At 42.4% G+C, this 24578-nt stretch overlaps 1 protein-coding gene across 11 annotated transcripts in view; it reads left to right on the top strand.

The window, feature by feature from the left end:
- Nucleotides 1–24578, top strand: part of PLCB1 (phospholipase C beta 1) — a 1208816-nt gene that overhangs the window by 914579 nt on the left and 269659 nt on the right. For all 11 annotated transcript variants that reach the window (XM_033937380.1, XM_033937379.1, XM_033937383.1 and 8 more), the window contains one exon: nt 641–821. In XM_033937380.1, the coding sequence (XP_033793271.1) occupies nt 641–821 (181 nt within the window). The remainder of the gene's footprint in view (nt 1–640; nt 822–24578) is intronic.

Raw genomic sequence — 24578 nt, 5'->3', positions numbered from 1 at the left:
TATTCAGTAGCTGGCCAGCTAAGGCAAGGCAATGAATAATAGACCTGCATTTAGGTAAGTCTTTCTAGCCGCTAGCCTTAGCTGGCCAGTTGATAAATATTGGTGATGAGTAGCATGCAGTCAGGGCCTTTAGGGGATTTGCCCCACTCCCTAAAGGCCCTGAGGACACTGCTCTGTATTTGATTGGTCGAGCAGGCAACAGGCAGATGCTGCTCAGCCAATCAAATTCAGATCAGTACTTTCAGGGGGTTTATAGAATCCCCAGTCCTTTGTTTTTTTTGGGGGGGGCAGGGGGATACTTTTTGTTTGATGCAGTTTGACTGGTTGAGCAGGCTGCCTTCTCAACAAATCAAACTGCATCAAGCAAAAAGTAAATGAAAGCCCTCACCAATAGGTGTCAATGTCCAGGTCCTTCATTGAATATCTTGCCCAAATTCTGCTAATGGTAGTCAATACCTTAAAAATCAATGACAACTATGGGCTGAATATTGAGCCCTTTTTGAATTCAGCTGCTTAAAAAATTTTTTGGGAAGGCTGAGTCTATACTGTTAGATACCTGAAACACTAAATTTCCCTTAGACTACTCTGTGTCCTAACAAACTAGCCCCATTATTTGAATGGTTTTTTTTTCTCTTTGTAGGTGTGAAACTGGCAGCCCTGATCACAGTTCGTCAGCTATTGAACAAGATCTGGCAGCACTGGACACTGAAATGACCCAGAAATTAGTAGAACTGAAGGAACAGCAGCAGCAACGACTGCTCAATCTCCGACAAGAACAGTATTACAGTGAAAAGTATCAAAAGCGAGAACATATCAAGCAGGTAGGCATAGATTCACAATCTTCCAGTCAATATTCAAAGAGATTATAGTGGCACTTAACTGGGCATTGCCAATGAATATTGACTATGACCATTTTTAAAGTGGATTGCAAAGGGGTTTTAGGAGGAAAAAGCTGGGAGGATCTGGCAAGTATTTAGGTGCTAGCAGTATTCAGTTCTGGTGACTACACAGCTAAGCAATAATGAGAACCACATAAATAGCATTCCTATATTGGTTGCTTATTTAGGCAGTTGCCAGCACTGAATATTGACATCCGCATAACTTCTGAGTGGTGGTTAAACTTGTTAGATGCACTCTCCTCCCTGCACCCCTTCCTCTATGATCAGACCTCCCAAATACCCTGGCCCCTGCTGATTGATCCCCTCCCCCAGCATACTACTGCTGATTCACCCCATCCTCGCATCTCTTCCCCCCCCACCCACCCAATGCCTATCTGCTTCCATGATGTTCAGTGAGAGTATCCAAGCATAAACGATATCCACTCACTCCTGTCCCTAGCAACTCCGTGTAGTAAAATGGCTGCTGTGGGCTCTAGTGGTAGTCTCATGGTATTCCTGCTAAAGGTCATCATTCTATATATACGAGTATACTGTAAACAGTATATAAAATATAGGGATATAGTTAGGTTTCAGGGGTTCTGAATTGGCCGAGGGGGGGGGGTGTTGAGCATTCTAAATTGTCATTGGTGGGGGAAGACACTTACGTGGATCTCAGCTGACTGTCGGCTTCAAATTGTATAAATGTGAGTGACTAGCAGCAGTCCGGTTAGACCCATTTAGTGCTGGTTGCCAGTCATGGCCAGACATTAAACATCTGGGTCTAATTTAGCCAGCAACAGTCAGCATTTACAAACATGCTGGATACCATTGACTTAATATTAACTGGCTAGTCTTAAGTTTTCTGTCCTATAAGATTCTGCCTCTATGTTATATACAGCAGTGTTCTTCAACCACCAGTCCGTGGACCGGTGCCGGTCCACAGAAATTTCCTGCCAGTCCACAGGGCCAGCACGTGCATCAGGCCCAAAACAGTGTTCTTCAACCGCCAGTCCACGGTGCGATCAAAGTGGCGTTATCTTCGAGCCAGCTCCCTCTTCCTAACTGATTCAGTGCACAAAGCCACGGGCAGTGGCTCCTATGGGCATCCTGTGCTTGAACTGGAAGCCTTCTCTCTGACGTTGCAACGTCAGAGGGAAGGCTTCCAGATGAGGCACGGGACGTGCAAGGTGCAATTAGTACTATTATGGGGGCGGGGTCTGGGGGTGGAGATTGGGTAGAGATGGGCGGGGTCTGGCCCACGACTTAGCCCAGTGTTCTTCAACTGCCGGTCCATGGACCGATGCCGGTCCACAGATAATTCTTTTATTTCTGCCGGTCCATAGGTGTAAAAAGGTTGAAAAATACTGATATACAGAATACTGTATGTCATAGATAGTGAGAAACATGACCAGCTTAAGTAAATAATTATTTCTTAAGCATCTAGGAAGTTTTAGATAACCTCTGTAATAAATTTATTGCTTATATATTTTTAGCTCTGTAGGTTTTTGTTTTTTTTACAAATTGGCTAGCTTAACTAAAATAACAGTGCTAACATCAAAATAGAATGTTGTGCCTATTTGCATCTTTGTACTGAACTTATGGGATAATTTTAGCAGTGCAGAATGTACAATTCATGCCAAACTTTATCTAGGACACCAGAATTAATATCCCTCTTGCACAATGTGTCATAGAACCTTTAACATCACAGCCACGAGACATCACTTTCAACTGCCTATTTTTCCCTGCCACCAGGATGGGGCATTCAATGTATTTAAACATGGGCCCTAAACAGGTCTCCTGCTGAGCTTACAGCATCACACCATGTCATCTCTGGAAGAATTCACAGGCCAAAAATCAGCAGTAGTCTTTCTGAAAGAAAGAAAGCTGCCAATGATTTTCTATTTTTTTTAATGGTATTTCTTCTAGCATTTGAAAGGGTGCTGAAAAGTTCTCAGCCCAGCCAAGACGGGAATGATGTGGAGCCATGAAACTAACAAGTAATTCCACATATTCACCCCTAGGGTCAACGCACTTGGCATGTTTATGTTTATTAAAAGAACTTGATATACTTGCAGTCCTTCATCAGATCTAGGCGGCTTACAATAATAATTTAAAAAAATTAATAATAATAAAATACAAAAATAACTCCATTTTCTGATAGGAAAGATTAAATCCATTCAGTAGAAACAATAGCTCAAACAATATGCTCAAGTTTCAAGTTTTATTTTAGTTTGATGAATCGCTTATTTAGTTTTACTAAGCGAGATACAACATTATTAAAAAATATAAGCATATATTTAGATATACCATTTCAAATTTAAAATAATGGGTTAGACCAATAGACTTACAGACTAATCAATACACAAGGTAAAAAGGGACAGAACTACAATTCAATGCTTTAAAGTACAAAGGAGAGCTATAAATGGAAAGAACATTATGAAGGGAAAAGTGGAAACCTGGAAGGAAACTAATGTAAAATTTGAACATAATTTAAAGATGAAAAGCATCTTTAAAAAGGAAACTCTTTAAGTTACTTTTAAAACAACTCATATCATTTTCCTCTCTTTACATGCTGAGGCAAAGTGTTCCAAAGTTGCGGAGCCATCACTGAAAACATATCATGTCGTTGAGTTCCAATAACTTTCAAAGAGGGGTCTACTATGAGCTTTTGATTAGTGGACCGGAGAGAACGCGACGTGCAATAAGGGATATGTTTTCTGCAGAGACCCCCAAACCCCGTTCCCATTATTACACACACTACCCTTCCACGTCCATTTAGATTGTAAAGGTTCAAGAAGGCACGCTAACGTCCATACCTGTCTAAACTTTGAAAGCTTGCTTAAAGAAATGGCATTTCAGGATTGATTTACATTTCTTATAATTCAGTTCACTACGAATTTCTCATGGCAATTTACTCCAGAAAGCCTGTACTAACCAAAAATATGTGCTCTCCTTGGTCGTACTCCAATGAGCCACTGATAGATGTGGTGTAGACAGCCTAGAATCCTCAAGCATCTAGTAGTCTGGAGAGATCTTGAAAACCTGACTAGATTGCAGCCCTCGTTTCCCACCCCTGCTCTAGAATGATGCACACTGAGCACAAATTCTATAATGGTCATCTGACGCAGAATTGCAATTGTAGGATACTAGCACATGCTTGCAGTTTTGCGCCCCAGCACCACCAACAAACTCTTATATGTAGAATCTATATTAATACTTACACATTAAGGGGCTCAGAATCGAAACAGAAATACGTCTAAAATCCCACCTAAATCAGCACTTGGACAATCAAAAAGACAGGTCGTCCAAGTGCTGATAATCAAATCGGGTTTTAGACGTATCTAAAAACAGCTTAGGCCTTTTCAGTGCCACTGTACGCCCAGAGCTGAAAGGGGCATTTTAGGAGGAGTGGTGAGGGCGGGATTTGGGCAGGACATGGGCTGACCTAGACTTAGTCGTACTGCAAGTATAAACGAAAGTTTAACGAGACTGCCTAGACGGAACTTGTACGTAGTGACTTAGGCGTTCTAAATGCCCAGAAGGTATCCAAAGTGACCATATAACCACTGCAGACACAAATTACAGACCCACACACATTCCCCCAGTGATCACTGACCCCCCCCCCCCCCAATACCATAAAAATCGGAATAAAAACATACATGCCTCCAGAACATCAGCACCTGGCTGGATCAAATCAAATGAAGCCTCAACTGTGTTCTTAAGTACGAGTTGTACTTAAGTCGGGCGTCTGTAGCTTGGGGACTGCCTGTACATACAATGAGCAGCTGCTCCAATTGCTTGGACAGCAGAAATGTGTCAACTGACTGACATATTTCTAACTAGTATAACCTATCTTTAACAGCCAGATGGAAAGAAATAATCACTGTTGCTTTTTCTCCAAGAGATTACTTTTAACTTTGCTGTAACTGCAATGGGTGTTTAGAAAGCAGCTGCAATACTGAGGCCTGCCTAGCATCCAGTTAGCCTACATTGGCTGTATTTTCCCTGACAAAAACAATACCGCTGTACATCCCCAAATGGAATTTATCAGGGGATCCAAAAACCATACAAAAGATATTTAGTCTGTTATTGCTATCTGTCTTTAAACACACACCATTGCACAGAAATTAATTATTTCCTTTGGGCATACATGTATTTTTGGCTCTAGCACTGGGCCTAACTCCAGTTACTGTGTCTATATAAAGCTTGTGCATGTGTGGACACAGGCCTGAAGTGCTGAATTGGGGTATTGTGAGATATGAGGAAAAGACCGTGCTTTAAACAATGCACTTGCACTCTGGCACACGAATTGTGTCTGATAACTGAAGGCATGGCACCACCTTGCACTACAGGCTTGCTACAGTAGATAAAAATGAGAGGTGGGGGGAGAGACTGAAATGGAATGGGAAGGGAGTCGAGATATATATTAGAAATATTTCCTCTAACAAAAGAAGCAAAAATCAAATAAATATAGCAGAAATTGCTATGGAATTTGTTTATGCTTATTCTCAAATATGATTTATCGCACAGTGTAGATGAGGTATATGCATGACAAAGGCTATAAAAGTGGTTTGCTATCTTGCCCTCATCCTCTCCTCCTATTTATCATTTCTGTAGCACTGAAAGGTGTACGTAGCGCTTTGCATTTAACAATAGACAGTCCCTTCACTGAAGAGCTTCAAATCTAATTCAAATCTCTAATTCAAATCTAATTCAAATCTAATTCAAATCTCTGAAGAGCTTCAAATCTCTGAAGAGCTTCAAATCTAAGACAAAACATCTTTATTTTCAAAAGCTTTAATGCTTATCTGCTCAGTTAGTTGAATAACCTGAATAGAGGTGAAATGATGGGGTCATTCAGTGGGCAATTTTCATACTGCAAACACAGTTGCAAAATCCATGTGAAAATATGCGTGGCCTGTCAGTTTGAAAACGGCCTAAGAGTAAGATATTAACAGGCACCTATATTCCCTTTCTCTACTGATATATTTTCTGACAAAAACAATGAGCCTGCGTTTGAAAATGTCAAAGTGTGCACATATTTCAATCCACGGGAACATGTTCAATAACTCCCCTTTTCACAAAACCGTGATAGTGGTTTTTAGCGCAGGCCAGTGCACTGAATGCTCTGCACTGCTCCTGACACTCAAAAAAGTTCCTATGAGCATCGGGAGCAGCGCAGAGCATTCAGAGCGCTGGCCTGTGCTAAAAAACGCTATTGTGGTTTTGTAAAAGGAGGGGGTAAATGCAGTTCAGAGGACAAGCATTGTTGTAATCACAAGCTGGGCAGTTTTCAAAGAGTCTTCTATGGAGAGCGTAGTGCAGTGGTTAAAGCTACAGCATCAGTACCTTGAGGTTGTGGGTTTAAACCCAAGCTGCTTTTTTAAAAAAAATTCTTTATTTAAATTTTAAACTTTTGACATATTTATCAGTCAAATAAGAAAAAATACAATGTTAACAGAAATATTCCTTACAAGAATTAACTTCTTATGGAAATTTAAACAATGAAATAATAAATCACAAAGTATAATTAGTCCTGCTCTTTGTGACCCTGGGCAAGTCACTTAATCCCCCCATTGCCACAGGTACATTAGACAGACTGTGAGCCCACCAGGACAGACAGGGAAAAATGCTTGAGTATCTGAATAAATTCATGTAAACCGCTCTAAGCTTTCCTGGGAGAACAGTATAGAAAAATGAATAAATAAATAAAGCCCTGTTTCACCATGGGAATGGCTTTGAAAATTGTTCTCTGAGGCTGTTATAGGGGAAAACACCCTCCAGGGATTCAAGACAAATTTAGGCAAGTTCCTGCTGAACCAGAATGTACGCAGGTAAGGCTAGACTCAGTTAGGGCACTGGTCTTTGACCTAAGGGCCGCCGCGTGAGCGGACTGCTGGGTATGATGGACCACTGGTCTGATCCAGCAGCTGCAATTCTTATGTTCTTATGATTTTTCCACATGTAGTGCCCTTTTTAACATACAAGAAAAGTCTTATATAAAATAACCTAGGCTCCACCCCCAACCTTGCCCCTTTTCAACCCAATCCCCCCAATCCCCCTCCCTTATTTATCATTCCATAGGCCCCCCCCACCCCACCATAGCATCCAGCTTCAATCCTGTTCTCTACCTCTCAACATCCCTCCCTCCTTCATTCCCTTCCCCAGCTCTTCCGCAACTCTCCTTCATCCCTCCCACCCTTCATCCCAGCCCCCCCCCAGGTGCTGTCTTGGTGAGGGCACAGAAACTCATCTTCTTCTCTGATCCCACCCACCCACCCCCGGCCACGTATGCACACCACTTCCCTTCCCCTGTACCTTTGTAACATTCCTGGCACAAACAGCAACTTCCAACCTGCTGTCTTACCAGTGTCGGTTATTCCTCTGACATCACTTCCTGGACTCGTGCCTAGGAAGTGACATTAGAGGAAGAGCCAATGCTTGCACGACAGTAGCTTGAAGGTTGCCGCTCACACCAGGAACATTACAGAGGTACAGGAGAAGGGAAGAAGTGTATGCATGGCAGGAGGGGCGGGAAATGAGTGTGTGGAGATGGGGGGTGCAGAAGAGGGTGGTGAGGGACACCTCTCACCCTCGCTACGCCACTGCTCCCCCTGTATCTTCAGCATTATTCTCCTTCCATCCTGCCTCATGATGTCCTGCCTCCTTCATCTCTCACCCTCCCCACTTGTTTTCCAGCATCAGTCTTATTCCTCCCCCTTCCAGAATAGCTCCTGATGGCCTGTGGTGGGAGTTATTTTTCAGCAGCAGGTGATGATCTGCATGAATAACATGCAAATTATCTGCACGCTATTCGTGCAGAGCAGCCCCAGTAAAAGGGGGAGGAACTGTGCCTGATTCTTGCTCAGAAGAACAATCGCAAGCACAGCTACTTCTCCTGCCTTCTCAAAAAAATCCTGATGCAGCCCTGCTCTCCTGCCAACTGAGCTGATCACAGCAGAGGACCCCACGATCAGCTGAGCCAGCAGAACTCCCCAAAGTCACTAGTCAACTTTGGGGAGTCCTGCCAGCTCAACTGCTCAGGGATTCCCCTTCAGTTCAGCTGGCAGGAAAGCAAAAAAACCACCCCCAATTCCTCCATCCCAGTCCTCCAATAGCCCCCTCCCTTTTAGCTCCCCACCAAAAAAAACTCTTGATACCCCCCATACCCCTGTAACTTTTTTAAAAAGTTCGACAGGAGGGATGCCCACTCCTTTCTGCTAGTAGGCCCACCTCTTCATAATTGTGGGTATTCCCCTTCCCGGTTCATCCTGGGATGCACTGGGAGGGGTCTATACCTTGATTGGTTCAGACACCTAAGGCTCCTCTTAGTGCATTCCAGGATTTACCAGAAAGAGGAAGGCCAAACATTTTGAACAGACGGGCCTGCCGGCAGGAGGAAGTGAGCATCCCTCTTGCCAAACTTATTTCTTATAAATAAGAGGTATGGGGGCTTGTGATGTTCAGGGGTGGTCCCGAACCATATGGAAGAGCTCTTGTGAGCTGAAGTTCCGGCCACAAGACCACCAGGGTTTCTTGGAAGGAACTCGGCAGGAGGGGGAATTATAGCATTTGGGGGTTGCGGGAGGGGGTATGGAGGAGCTATGGAAGGATGGGGGGATTGGAGGGAAGGAGAGAGGGATTAGGGTCTTTTTTAAAAAAAAAAATTGATAGGGGGTTGGGGTCTGAGCTGTCAAGCCTTACTTTCCTGTCAGTGCCTGAGTCAATCACCACTCAGACACTGACTTGAAAGTAAGGTTATGACAGCTCAGATTCGTGTTTCTCTGTTGTGCTTTACATGGAGTGCACATTAGAATACTAATGAGTTTCTTGTAATGCCTTAGCATAGGATTTTCAATGGCCGCTATGATGATCGGTAGAAGCCATGGAGAATCCTTTTGTGCATTGGAAGGAGGGTTGTCCTACCAGTAATACTGCTTTGAGTCTTACTGGCAAGGAAAACCTTTTGTGCATTGGGGCCTCAAAGTTCTTTACCTCCCTCCACCAGATAGTGATGCTGCAGAAGCACTGAAATGGCCCGTTCAGGAACTCGGGCATCTGTGCAGGCGACTTCTACCCCCTACGAACTTCTTGTTTTGGAGAGGGCAGTAGGCTTTAAACCTGTGTAGATGCAAGAGAGAACATGCAGTGGCTGACTACAATGCTTCTGCAGTGTCACTGCCCTGGTGGATGGAAATAAGGAACTCAGCAGCTGTAAGGATGTAGGGGAAGGGTAGGGGAGGAAGGAGGCAGAAAGATGCTGGCAACCACAGAGGGGGAGAAGGAGGATAAAAATGCTGGACACCATAGGGGAAGGCAATGAACACTTATGAGAGAGAAATTTTAGGGTGCCATGGCACCTGTGGCTCCCTCCATTCTGACTCCTACATTGAGACCATATACACGCAGAAAAAGTACACATACTGAAAGACTATATGTGCATTTACTGAGAGGATGGAAAGGCCCAGCCAAGTTAACTCTGGGCACACCCACAATACTAGGTCTGGCTGCACCACTGCTGGAGGTACACATTGAACAGAGCAGAGGTGACATTACAGTACATGTGCATAGTTTATGCTTAACTTTTTTATTGGGTTAACCCTTTCAGGACCAAGGGACATATTTGTCCCATAACTTTAAAATCCTATAAATTTTGATTGGGATAGTCTACAGTTCTAAATTTGATATGTACGGATTCCATATGATACTACCTTTATGTAAACAAACTGGTTCCGACATTCATTCATTAGCGTCGATGCTAGATTGACGAGAAGATTCACTTGCCACACTGTCCATAAGCCAGAAGTGTGATTTTTTTAAATAAAAATAATGATATTTCACAAAAAAAAATCAATTTTTTGGCATCTGCAAGCCCTTTTTACCATAAAAATGTCGTCAAAACCACAAAAATTGGCCTACGATCCTTATGGTCCTGAAAGGGTTAAGGAGTAAACAGGTCTCTACCAAGCTATAGTTAGATCTGCAATGTACATATTTCCCACTGGTGCCCCACCCCCCTCCCCACCTGCTTTACCACTACTAATGATAGGCTGGGGGCAATTTATATTCTTTTCTATATTTGTGCTCCATGCAGCTGCAGCACTCATACAACCTCACTTCAGCACTGGAATCACATACAGTCAGAAAAACAGACAAATATGTGATTTGCATGTAACTGACATTTTATAAAATACTAGTGTTTAAGCCCGTTACATTAACGGGTGCTAGAGTAGATGTCTGTCTGGGGTTTTTTCTTTGTCTTTCTCTCTCCTTGGACGCTGTCTGTCTGTCTTTCTGTCTGTCTCTCTCCCTGGCCTCCCCTTTCTTTCTATATGTCTCTCTGGCCCCCTGCCTGCCTATATTTTTCTGTTGTGCCATTCTTGACTGTCTCTCCATGGCCCCCTTCTGTCTCCCCCCCCCCCCCAGAGCAAAGCTGTCTGGCCCCCAGCACACCCCTCCCCCAAAGCAGCCCCCTTTCCCTCTTCTTGTCTCTCTGTGGCCCCCTTCTGTCTTTCCCCCCCCAAAGCAAAGCTGTCTGCCCCCAGCACCCCCCCCCTCCCCCAAAGCAGCCCCCTTTCACCTGCAGTACCGGCACGACACCCTCCAGCCGTTCCTAAATCGCCACTGAAATTCCTCCATGCACCCACAGCGTTCAAGCCGGTGCACGCGACACCAGCCATTGTAAGCCGCCCCGCACACCTCATCAAGCCGCCGAATACGGCTACAGAGGGACACAACACGAATCAGGTAGCACAGCCTCCTAAGTGCACATGCGCGCTTAGAGGATTATTATAGAGGATGAATGTACATGCATTGTTACATACACACAGAGCTAGCATATATTTGTGCTTCTGGATTTGAATGCTACTGGATATGAATTCAGGTACCTGTTTTATAAAGGCAGTCAGATACTTATATTTTCTTTACAAAATAACAGTCCACCTTCTTGAATTTTCAACATGGGCAGTCTGCTCATTAAATCACTCCCCTATTCCTCCGTTTCAAATGGGTAACTACCAACAACATTAGAAAGAGCAGTGGTGTGCCCTTTGCTAAAGAAAAACAACATTGATCAGGACAAATTGGAAAGTTATCAGCCAGTAGCTAACATCCCATTTCTAGGAAAAGGTATAGAGCAGTCTGTGTTCAACTCAGTGACTGGCTAGTAGAGATAAACTGGCTAGATCCATGTCAGTCTGGATTAAGACCCAGTTATGGAACAGAAACGGTTCTTGTATCCCTTCAAGATGATCCTCACAGACATTGAGACAGGGAATTTGCCTCATTGTTAATACTGTTAGAGTTCTCAGCAGCTTTTGACACTGTGGATCATGATATTATGCTAAATTGACTACCGGTAGTAGAAACAGGTAACAATGGAGCAGTACTTGCTTGGTTCATATCCTATCTATCAGACAGACAACAGTCCATATGTTTGGCAGCGCCTCATCATCACTGTGGGCATTGACCTGTGGGGTACCACAAACATTGATACTGTCACCTATTCTGTTCAATATCTATCTATCTCAAGCCAGTAGCCAAGCTGATTTGTTCAATGAACTCTAAAGTTCTACATCTACACCAGTGTATCGCAAACTGTGTGCCGTGGCACACTACTGTGCCTTCTGAAATTTTAAGTGTGCCACGACGCCTGTGTCAGCTGACTTCTACCAGGAATGACTTTTGGATGTGTGTCTTTCGGGACTCCTACCTTCACATATTTTCCGGGACTCCTGCCTTCTGCCTTCGATGCGTAACTCCTGCCTTTGACACATGTCTTCCTGCCTCCTGCCTTCCGGAACTCCTGCTTTCTGACGTGTGTATTCCGGGACTCCTGCCTCCTGCCTCCTGCCTTTGACTTCTCTCTGCACCCCTGGACCAGCAGCGGCAGCTCTGTGTGGTTTTAACTTTGGCACACAGCTGCCGCTAGCAGTAGTTTAGCCCGGTTTCATCAGGCAGCCTCGGGGCCTTTGCTAGGTCGGCCCGCATTGCATCATCGAAGCGGGCCAGCCTATTAAAGGCCCCGAGGCTGCCTGATGAAACCAGGCTAAACTACTGCTAACAGCAGTTGTGTGCCAAAGTTAAAAGCACACAGTGAGCTGCCGCTAGCAGTGACAGGAGAGGTATTGCTAGACAGGGAAGGGAGAAGGGGTACTGCTGAACATGGTGAGCAGGGAAGGAGGAAGTATTACTGCTGGATTGGGGGGAGGAGGGAAGGGAGAAGTGGTAATGCTGGACAGGGGAGGAAGAAAAGGGGAAGGGGTACTACTGGACATGGGGAGCAGGGAAGGTGTCCTGATGAACAGGAGGGAGGTAAAAGGAAGGGAGAAGAGGTGCTGCTGGACCTGGCAGAAAGGGAGGGAAAGGAAAGATGCTACACACTGGAGGGGTGCATGGGGAGATGGTGCATGGGGAGAGAGCATGTTGGGTTGGGGGATGCCACTCAAGGGAAGAGGCAAGGACAGAGAGAAAGCGTGCAGGAGGGAGAAACTGTTGGACTCATGGAGAGGGTGAGATGGATGAGGAGGACAGAAAGGAAGGAAGAAGAAATGTTACACTCTGGAGAAGGAGAAGAGGGTAGAAAGTGAAAAATTGGACTCATGGAGAGAGAGAGAGATATGTTGGTTGGGGGAGGGAAGGAGGACCAGAGGAGAAGCATGCAGGAGGAAGACAGAAAAAATGTTGGACTGGTAGAAAGGAGGGAGAAATGTTGGACTGGGAGGGGGGCCTAAAAGGAGGAAGGGAAGGGAGATGGATTGCAGGGATCAGAAAGGAGGAAGGGAAATAGAAATGTTACACTGGTGGGGGGGAGGAGAGATATCAGATCAGGAAGAGATAGCAGATCAGGGAATAGAAGGGAAGGAGGGGAGTCTGGTAGCGCTATAGAAATAATAATAGTAGTAGTAAAGAGAGATGCCAGATTATGGGAAGGAGAGAGATGCCAGACTGGGAAGGGGGGAAAGGAAGTTGAGAGTTGTTGTCGGACCACGGTGGAAGGGAGGGGAAGGAGAGAGATGTCAGACCATGGAAATAGGGAGGGAAGGAGAAAGAGATAGGAAGGGAAGACATGGAAAAGTAGATTTTGAGAAGAAAGCAGACAAATGGAAATATTGAATGTTAAGTTAATGCCAAAGATGGATGCAAGGCAGAAAGTGAAGAAGGAGAGAAAAACAGTCAGTAGATAAGAAGGCCCTGGAAACATAGTTTAAAGCACAGAAAAATAAAGTCACCAGACAACAAAGATAGGGAACATAATTTTATTTTCAATATAGTGATTGAAATGTGTCAGTTTTGAGAATTTATATCTGCTGTGTATATGAAAAATGAATGGAAAAAATTGCATTACAATTAGTAAAGGGGGTGGGTTCTGGGGAAGAGCTTGGGTGGTTCTAGGGTGGAGTTTGGAAGGTATGTGGCTGGGGGTACTCAGTTGATATTTGTTAGACTCCCCTGCTGGCACGCCCTACTGGCATTTCAGAGCCTGTCTGTAGGGCTTCTGTGCATGTGTGGATGTCAGCGTGATGATGTCACGCATGCACGTGATGTCATCATGGTGACATCCACGCACTTCTGGGTGCCTCAAGCCGTGGCCACTACCTTTATTGTGGCCCGGCTCAAAAAAGTTTGAGAGACACTGGTCACGGATGACATACAGCTACTCATACCAACTGATCCTGATTTACTCACAGCTCTGAATAAACTGACAGGAAACTGACAACATCAATTCAAGAATGAGCTAAAAACAACACACTTTTCATGAACCCAAATAAAACCGAGCTTCTATGGATCCTTAACAAGTGGACACATACCAGACATCAGCATCTCTTTTTTTTTTAAGTTCAATGAACTCCCCCTTAGATCACAAGTCAGGAACCTTGGAATACAGGTAGATTCAACTCTTACTCTAATCCCCCAAATTCAAGCAACCTTCAAGAGCTGTTTCTATCGTGACAACTATGCTGCCTCTCTCCGTACACTGGGAAAGCAAGTCTTGTCTCAACTGTGCATACCATGATAATATCAAGACGAGTAGTGCAATGCACCCTAGACTGATCTGAGTGCAAAGAGTCTGTACCAGCTCCAGCTAATTCAGAATGCTACAGCAAGACTAATAAAAGGTTGTGAATGATGTGACCACATCACACAAGTTTTGCAAAAACTTCTCTGGCTACCAGTACAATATAGGGCAAAATTTAAAACTCTGTATCCATTATCTGTCCACCTTCGCTGTTTTCCTATCTTTTTTGTGGCCCCCTGTTCAGCTTCTTCCCTCTGTGCTTATATTTATTTATTCATTCATTCATTTTTATAGCCCGTCCTCCCCAGGAGCCCAGAACGGGTTAGAAGAATACACATGCAAAGTTTTCAGGAACAGAGATATGTACGCTACAGAGTCAAAACACAAAGCTAAAGAATCAATAACTTACAACTTATAGAGAAAGTGACTAAGAACACATGCTTTGCAGAATCTAGGAAAATAAATCATAGTCACGAATGGGTATTAACATATCTGCAGTGAACGGTAGAAGAACTGGTTAGCAGGCACAGGTGTTCTGAGGTAAGGTACGTTGAAGCAAGGTCTGTCAAAGTTTGAGACCCAAGTTGATCCGGTTCATGAAAAGAAGCATCTTTACTGCTTTCCGGAAGGTCAGTAGGTTGTCAATTGCCCTAAGCCCTAATGGCAGAAGGAAGTTCAATTTACGTATGCTATAGGAATATGATCGCTTTCAGGCTCCCAGTGAAGGCTGTTTGCTGGAGGGTATGTCCCCCTGTGTCCAGCATCACACCTTTGTGTCTCTAATCCCTCCTTTATCTCCAGTATAACCACTTTGACTCTGTCTATTTGCTTACCTCATGCCCAGCATCTTTACTTCTGAAACATTTACAAACTGTTTAAAATATCACCATAAGGATATTAGCTCAAGCTCAACACTTTGACCAACTAACTCCATTTTTTCACAAATAGCACTGGCTATACACAGGCATCAATACCTCCTTTTTCCTACTGGCCATACCTCTTTCTATGCTAGAAGGATGCTAGGTTGCATAGGGAGAGGTATGGCCAGTAAGAAAAAGGAGGTATTGATGCCTCTGTATAAGAGTCTGGTGAGACCTCATTTAGAATATTGTGTACAATTCTGGAGGCCGCACCTTCAAAAAGATATAAAAAGGATGGAGTTGGTCCAGAGGAAGGCTACTAAAATGGTGTGTGGTCTTCGTGATAAGGCATATGGGGACAGACTTAAAGATCTCAATCTGTATACTTTGGAGGAAAGGCAGGAGAGGGGAGATATGATAGAGATGTTTAAATACCTACGTAATATAAATGTGCATGAGTCGAGTTTCTTTCATTTGAAAGGAAACTCTGCAATGAGAGGGCATAGGATGAAGTTAAGAAGCTCCGGAGTAATCTGAGGAAATACTTTTTTATGAAAAGGGTGGTAGATGCGTGGAACAGTCTCCCGGAAGAGGTAGTGGAAACAGTGACTGTGTCTGAATTCAAGAGGGCCTGGGATAGGCACGTGGGATCTCTCAGAGAGAGAAAGAGATAACGGTTACTGCAGATGGGCAAATTAGATGGGCCATTTGGCCTTTATCTGCCGTCATGTTTCTACCCATCCCTTACAGAATTCAACATAACATAAGATTACTGCCATGACCCACAAAGCCATTCATACAGGGTCGCTTCCTTAACTCATCTCTCCTAACAGCACTATCTGAGCAGTTCAGAGAGCTCTCCCCTGGTTGAAAATGTAAGGGCAAAGGATTTGATATATCACCTTTCTGTGGTACACCCAAAACAGTTTATGCATATTATATACAGGTATTTTCTCTGATTCTAGTGGGCATACAATCTAAGATTTTGTTCTTCAGCTAATGGAGGGTTAATTGACAAAGAGCCATGGTGAGAATTGAACCCATTTCCCTAGTTCCCAGCTCTCTATATTAACCATTAGGCTACACAAAATAATTCTCTCATAAATCCTCTAGAGGTCTCTGTCATCTAAGATCAACAGAAACTTAGACATCTATACAAATTCATGTGTTTTAACCCTATTGACTATCTACTTGAGGGGAAGAGCCACAATGCAATAGTGATCATAATATGGGTTCTGCCTAGCATCCTGTTATCACTAGATGAAGGCACTAAAATAACTACTTTATAGCACTATATTTTTAAATGGGAAACTATGATAAAATAAGGAAATTTGTTAGAAAAAAAATAAAGGATAATTTGTTAGAAAAAAAAATAATTTGCATGAGGCATGGACATTATTATAAAAGGCCATTTTGAAATCCTAGCTAAAATATACAGTATACCATGCCTCAAAAGAGATCAAAAGAGGATCAGATGACAGCCAGTATGGTTATTCGGCAGGATGTGGATCTTGTCTGATTCAACATGGCTTTTCTTATGTTCTTAGCTTGGCTTTTTCCATTATATATGCCAAAGAAAACAAGATTTTTTTTGAAGAGCAAGGAGGGCTTGCAATTTATCTAGATCTATCTCCCAGATTAATGTGTTACTGCACATCAGGTACTTTTTAGGCTTACAGAGCATCGAATCTCTGTGGCTTAGCCTATAAAATGAACCATAAAGCAGATGGAACTGCTGTAGATATCACATGCAAGTGATCTATTGCCAAATATAATCAAGAGAGGAGGCAATTAGCAAAATAAAAACAGACAAGAACTAAAGAAAACGCCATAATAAATCACTAAAATCACTTGAAAGGAAAACAGGGTAGTCTGTATATACAGTATGAGAAGATGATTGAAAAGACAAGCAAAGCGCACAGATGGTTTTTTTTTTTTAGGCCCAGGGCAGCATCTTCGAAGGACATTTCTCAGTATACATTTTTACCCTATAAATACTTTCATCTCTCGTCCAGCACTGAGAGGTTCCTGTATCACTACAGAAGAACTAGAGGAGGTGAACTGAGGTTTCTGGGCATTACATAAGAATATAATATCACAAAAGACACAGGCTTTATAAGATCAACACCAAATATATGTGTAAATATGCAAACCCACCAAATAAAAATGCTTACCGTATTTTCACGCATATAACGCGCGCGTTATACACGATTTTTACAAACCGTGCATAACCTTGCGCATTATGCGCGTGAGCGCGTTGTACAAATTTTTTTTCATACCGATCCGACATCCCCCCTGCAAACCGGCATCCTCCCCCCCGCTCGCGTCACCCCCCCCCCCCGCGATCCTACATCCCCCCCAGCACCGCAAAACATCTCTTACTCGATTGGGCACCGGCACCAGCACCAATGCACAGGACGAGAATCTCGGAGAGAGTGAGACCAGAAGGCTTTGAGCATGCGCAAATGCTCAAAGCCCAGTCCAGCCCGGCACAAGGAAGAAGGAGGATCTCCCTCGCACCGCCCAGCCCAGCCCAGCCCAGCAACAACGAGGGAGGATCTTCGGGCACTGGCACTGGCACATCCTGTGCATTGGTGCTGGTGCTGGTGCCCAATCGGGTAAGAGATGTTTTGCGGTGCTGGGGGGGATGTAGGATCGCGGGGGAGGGGGGGTGATGCGAGCGGGGGGGAGGATGCCGGTTCGCAGGCCAGAAGAGTAAGCGGGAGTGGGAGGAGGTTATAGCAGCATGCGCGGTATACGCGTGTGCGTGCTATATACATTTTTTTTTACAGAAATGCTTTGGACCTGCGCGCTATACGCGTATGCGTGTTATATGCGTGAAAATACGGTATAGTTTGTGTGTAAAGTGCTCATATCCACAAACCTACGTGCTTTAATAGTGTCATAAGCAGAGGTTGCTACCTGGGACCATCGTCACGCCATTACAGTCCCAGTGTGCCTTCGTCAAAAAACACTCAATATTGTATATACAGTATAAATTTGATTTCATATTTATATATATGAAGGCACTCTGGGACTGTACTTCAAACATAAGAATATAATATTGGGTCACGCCAGTGGGCCACCTAGTCCAGCATCTTGCTTACAACAGTGGCCAATCCAAGTCACAAGCACTTGACAGAATTCCAGATAGTAGCAACATTCCATACTACCAATCCCAGGGCAAGCAGTGGCATTCCCCTTGTCTATCTCAATAGCAGATCTTGGACTTTTCCTGCAGGAACATGTCCAAACCTTTTTTAAACTCAGATACGCTAACTGCTGTTACATCCTCTGACAATGAGTTTCAGATCTTAACTATTCATTGAGTGAAAAAAAATATTGCTTTCTATTTGTTTTAAAAGTATTTACATGTAACTTCATTGAGTGTCCCCTACTTTTTGAAAGAGTAAAAATATCGATTGCTGTTATCAGTTCTACACCACTCAGGATTTTGTAGATCTCAATCGTATTCCCCCCCTCAGCCATCTCTTTACCAAGATGAAAAGTCTTTCCTCACAGGAGAGGAGTTCCATCTCCTTTGTCATTTTGGTCGCTCTTCTTTGAATTTTTGCTAATGTCAGGATTTACATTTTCACAGAGAAAGTAGTGGAAGTCCGAAACACCATTCCAGTAAAGGTGGTGAGTCAAAAGCAATGAGCGAGTTCAAAAAATGTGTGAGATAAAGCTAAAGAGAAGAAGAAAACATGGCTGTTGAGGTGTTATGTTGTGCAAGAGTAGTTGAGGCCTAAAGCCAGTGCCAGATGGATTGCTATGCAAATGGCAAAAGACACATGAAGATCAAATCTACATATTTTATATCACGTTATTATTATATGCCATATATGACAGTGCTGTGATATCCCAAGAGGAGGGGACAACATTTTAATGCTGAAATTTGCAAATTAACCAAAAGTATTGCTAACAGAATTTATAACACACATGGCTGGATTCAGTAAATGGCACTCAATTTTAAGAAATTGTTAAAGCTGTTTGTTGATGCCTACTTGTAGAGGCAATACAGCGTGGAATATATCGGATTCTTATGAAATAAGTATTTCCTGCATTGGTTGCTGAAGTCTACAGGTTAGCTTTATGTTGTGAATAGACTATTTGTAGGGAGTGAGTGAACTTTGATAGTTTTCACTTGGGAATGAGTGGAAGTCTGTTAGTTTTAAGTTATTGGACTATAATTATGAATGTTCAAGTTTATGGAAACCACTTAGAGTATAGGCGGTATGTTCATTTTTTTTTTTTAAATAAAATAAATAAATAAATCAGCATAAAAAATTGGCACTAAGAACTATTCTGGAAAGGGCACGCACCCTGTATATAATAACGATTAAGCACAGATCTTACACCTAACTTTGGGTGCCAGACATATGCCTGCTGAAACCTAGCGTAAATGCTGGCACCCAAGTATAGAATACTGACCCAGTATTTTATAGCTATGCACGCAAAGTTTTAGAAGGTCCCATGTCCCATGCCCACATCCCTTTTTGAGATGTGATCACAGCCAGATACGTGTCTAAATATTAATAAGTGCCAATTTAATTGGTTGTTAGCACCCAATTATAGATGTCATCGAGCTTGTTAAGCAATTTAGTTGCATGGTCATCTGAGGCGTATGCACAATACCATATATAGAATTGTCTCAAAACTGCATCATACTTAATCTAGTCTAGTATTTCTGAGTCACACTATGCCTAAACAAGTTCAAGGCAACTTGCAATATAAGGAATTACAGAATGTATATGCTACATTATAGCAGTTTGAGGAGGGCAGAGTTATGAATGGAGTAACGGAGAAGGGAGACTAGAGGTTCTATGACTGTTTTGGTCTAATGAGATAAGTATGGGATTTAGTGACATTAGGCATTTCAAGTTAGTTGTCTATGGTGTGTTTGCTTTCAAAGAAGAGAGTTTTAAATTTTTTTCGGAATCTGTTGTAGAATGTTTCCATCCAGATGTCAGTTGAGAGGTTGTTCCAGGTCTTGGTGCCCAGGTAAGTGAAGAGTGAGTTGAATGTTTGTTTGTATTTAACTCCTTTGGGAGATGGTAGGAGTAGTTGAAGCAATTCTAGTTTTCTGGTTGATGTTGACAAGGAATTGATGAATACGTTTAGGAGTGGTTCAGCGGTTTTGTGCACATACAGTACTTGGAACATTATACATGATAGTTTGAAGGTGATACAAGTTTTGGCAGGTAGCCAGTGTAAGTTCTTATAGTAAGATGAGTCAGATTTTTTTTACTTTGAATACACTGTGCAACAGAGGTTTTGGGGCATGAATTGTAGTGGATGTTCTATAGTGATTTGTGGTCGCTGAATTCAAAACTGACTTTAATTTTTTGGTATAACCCTCTTATTTTTGGCAAAAGAGCATTATAATTAAAAAATTAACATTTTCGCTATATTTTCTCATGCTTGGAGTAAATGTTATAATAATCTCTGAAATATTAAAACTAAAAAATCATTTTCTTCACTCGCATCTGGATTTTTTCCATGATAATCTTGGTAGTGTTAGTGATGAGCACAGGGAAAGGTTTCACCAGAACATTGTTACAATGGAGAAATGATATCAGGGCAGATGGAATTCATTAATGCTGGCTGACTATTGTTGGACATTAATTAGAGATGCTCCTAATCTCATTTATAAGCGCACTTCAACAGCAAAATGATTCTAGAAAATAATATTTATAGGAACTCTTAAATTGGTGCAATGCGTTACATTATGACTTCTCATGCTATAAATATTTGCGATTTGCTCAAAAACTATATGTGATAGGAGGAGACTGAGGCTATTTTCATACACAGGAGGTAAAATTCTATAAAGTAAACGTTTTCTTCTTGCCCCCCCAAAAAAGTTAAAATTTGTTGTGCAGTGATATTAGTTTGATAGCTGTGTTTTGAATCATCTGTACTTTGTTCAGGAAAGTAGAGATTAGACCCGCATAGTGCCCCTGGTACACTAGATTGAGTTTGAGGCCACCGGGACAGAGAGGGAAATATGATAAAGTACCTGAATGTAAACCACTTAGGATATAAGTAGTATATAAATAATAAAATAAATAAAATGTTTAAGCAATCATCCATTGTTTAGCCATTTGGAACCTTTTGAGATCTATTCTCTACAAAACATGGAAAGAGATTTTCAGAAAGAGCTGCTTCTGCCAAGGATATTCTTAGCTGCAAAATTATAAGCTCCAAAACTCACAATTATCAGTCCCCACATTTCTAGTTTGCATTAATACATATGTCCCTATATTGCTTCACTTAGGGGCCTCTTTTACTAAGATATGCTAAAATGTAGCTTTAGTGCATGCTTACATAGGTCATTCCCACATGCTAAGGCCAGTTTTGTCACGTGAGTAAAATGGCCAATTTTTTATATCCAGCATTAGTGGCTATGCACTAATTTTCCCATTAGCTTGTGGCCATTAATGTGAACCCTTAACTATTCGTATTTTCCAGGTGGTAAGGACTCACTCACTAACCAAGCACAAATTGTTTAGGATGCAGCAATGTAGCTAAGCTAACCATATAGTGTAGAACATGCCTACAACTCTGCCCCCCAAATCCGCCCCAGTGCTTAGAAATAAAATATATTTCTTACCGCATGGGTAGTGTGCGTATTGAACATAAAACAAAGGGGTCATTTTATCAAGGCATAGTAGGGGGTTTATCGCGCGGAATACCGCACGTTAAACTGCCTGCCTCGCTAGCCGGTAACGCCTCCATCGATGAGGCGTTAGTATTTTGGCTTGCCGCAGGGGTTTGCGCGTGATGAAATGTCCAACGCGCTAACCCCCGTAGCGCACCTTGATCAAAGGAGCCCAAAGTGTAGAGTTAAATGGCAATTTTTATCAATGGAGAAAGGTAAATAGTGGCGTGCCACGGGGATCTGTACTGAGCCCAGTGCTTTTTAACATATTTATAAATGATCTGGAAATTGAAACTACGCGTGAGGTGATTAAAATTGCAGATGACTATTCAAAGTTGTCAAAACACTTGCAGACTATGAAAAATTGCAAGACCTTAGGAAATTGAAGCATATGGACATCTCAAAAGGCCCATGTGCTTGAGACATCCAAGAACTGATTTGCAAAGGCAGAATAGGGATATCCAATACTGCAGTATGGCCAAATAACAAGGGGGCGTGTTGTGGGTATGTTTTGAGCAGGACTAAGGAGGGTCTGAAATCTAGATATCCAAGATTCATTAGCAAAGGGGTAGAAGCATGCATGTCTGCAATGGCAGATTAAATTTATTGCGGACGACAAATGCGAAGTGATGCACGTTGAGAAGAATAATCCAAATTATAATTACCAGATGCTAGGGTCTACCTTAGAAGTCAGCACCCATGAAAAAGATCTGGTTGCCATTGTAGGCATTACGCTGAAATCTTCAGCCCAGTGTGTGGCAGTGGCAAAGAAATCAAACAGGATGCTAGGAATTATAATGTCTCTGTATTGCTCTATGGTGCAACCTCACCTTGAGTATTATGTTCAGTTCTGGTCACTATATCTCAAAAAAGATAAAGAAACCTATGATTGTATATCTAAGTGCTATAGCCCTATAGCGGAATTAGAAAAGGTTCAAAGAAGAGCAAACAAAATGAAAAAAGGAGATAGAACTCCTCTCATGTCAGGAAAAGCTAAAGAGATTAGGGCTCGTCAGTTTAGAAAAGAGATGGTTGGGGGTGGGGATATGACCGAGGTCTACAAAACCATGAGTGATGGAGAATGGATAAAAGTGAATTGATTTTTCATTTTTTCAAATGTACAAAGACTGGGGGGACACTCAATGAAATTATATGGATATACTTTTAAGAGGAAATATTTCATCACTCAAAGAATACGTAGATAAATTCTGGAACTCATTGCCAAATTATGTGATAATAGTGGTTAGCATAGCTGGGTTTAAAAATAGTTTGGACAAGTTCCTGGAAGAAAAGGCCATAGTCTGATATTGAGATAGACTTTGGGGACACTGCTAGCCTATGGATTGGTCGTACCAAAAGAGAAAAAATTTTTCCAGTGTAATAATATTAGTATACTCCACATTCATAAGGAGAAATGAGATACGCGATCCTCAGAGGGTCAGATTGCCCATAGATTCAAATGGGTGAAAACCCATAGAATCCGATCTTCATGGGATCCAAATGTATCGTATTTAATATATTTTTTCTTTTTTTTTCTTTTTCTTTTATCCAATAATGAATCATGAATAAATAATCTTTACTTAGCTTATATTTAACTTTAAACAGGGAGTGCCTCCACCTATAAACAGGGTGGAGGCGCTCCCTGTTTAAAGTTAAATATAAGCTAAGTAAAGATTATTTATTCATGATTCATTATTGGATAAAAGAAAAAGAAAAAAAAGAAAAAATATATTAAATACGATACATTTGGATCCCATGAAGATCGGATTCTATGGGTTTTCACCCATTTGAATCTATGGGCAATCTGACCCTCTGAGGATCGCGTATCTCATTTCTCCTTATGAATGTGGAGTATATTAATATTATTACACTGGAAAAATTTTTTCTCTTTTGGTACGGTTAATATATTAATTCCAGTTTTTGTATAGCCACTTATTTAAGGAGCCTATGGATTGGTAGCATGGAATGTTGCTGCTATTTGGGATTCTGCCAGGTACTTGTGACCTGGATTGTCCACTGTTGGAAACATGATATTGGGCTAGATGGACCATTTGTCTGACCAAGTATGACTATTTTTATGTCTGTGTATTGACTACTTGAAAGCAATTTGGAAGTCCCTTTCCTGTTAAGTGAACAGGGAACTCATTCTAGTACATAGGAGTAGTTATTCCTCATGATTTAAAGAAACTTATACTGAGTCAACAAGGGATGTTGCCTTTGATACTAATGGCAAGAATATATTTATATTGAACGACTCTAGTGCTAAATTGGCTATATGTGCTACACTTGTCACTGTATTTATACTAGATAGAATTATATGTTCTGGAGAGTGCATTGCCCTAATTTTTTATCCTGCAGTCGGCTGTTTAATTGCCAAGAAGAGTAACTTGTTTATGACTTGCTACTCCAATCTGTAAAAGAACAAGAGTGGACACCATTTTGATATGGCCAACTTGAGGTAGAGAGTAGGCTTGCCTTTAAATGAAATCACTATTTGCCCATAACCTTGCCACCATTCATTCTCCTTAAGTAGGGGTTAGAAATTCCACTCATCATGACCCAAAATTTAACTTGCTTTGTGCCTTCCCAACATGGCAAACCCCACAATTTAGTGTTGGAACCAAAGCCAACTCCTTCATCCACCCATTCTCCCACCTCAAAGACAATTCAGCAGCTACTTTGGTTCCATTTGTGGTTGGTGGGGGAAAAGCTGAGCAGAATGAAGAAGCAAAAGTCAGCTAAAAACAAAGTGGTTACTATATACAGCCCCAACACTCCTCCCAGTGCAGTTACCACAGAAACTCAAATATAAGACGATCCAAATATAAGTTGAGATACCCTTTCCCCTCCCCCCAAAAAAGGAGGAATAAAAGGTTGACTCAAATATAAGCCAGGTGTGTGTGTTAATATTCATATGCACTACTCTGCCAGGATCTGCACCTGGCCCCCTCACTCCCTGCACCCAGTCCCCCTCACTACATGCTCTGCCAGGCTCTCCACCTTGTACTCTCTCCTTCCCTGACAGGCTCTCCACCCTGTTCCACCTCCCTGCCCTGTATCCGGTCCCCCTTCTCTCCTGATGGCCTGCAGGTCTCCACTGAGCCTGCCGTATAACTTGGTGGTCCAGTGGTAGGCTGGGACAGAAGGGATCTCTCCCATCT

Source organism: Geotrypetes seraphini, chromosome 3, assembly GCF_902459505.1.
Source record: "Geotrypetes seraphini chromosome 3, aGeoSer1.1, whole genome shotgun sequence".
NCBI classification, from domain to species: domain Eukaryota; kingdom Metazoa; phylum Chordata; class Amphibia; order Gymnophiona; family Dermophiidae; genus Geotrypetes; species Geotrypetes seraphini.
Note: the sequence above shows the minus strand (reverse complement) of the source record. Positions and strands in the feature narration are given on the sequence as shown.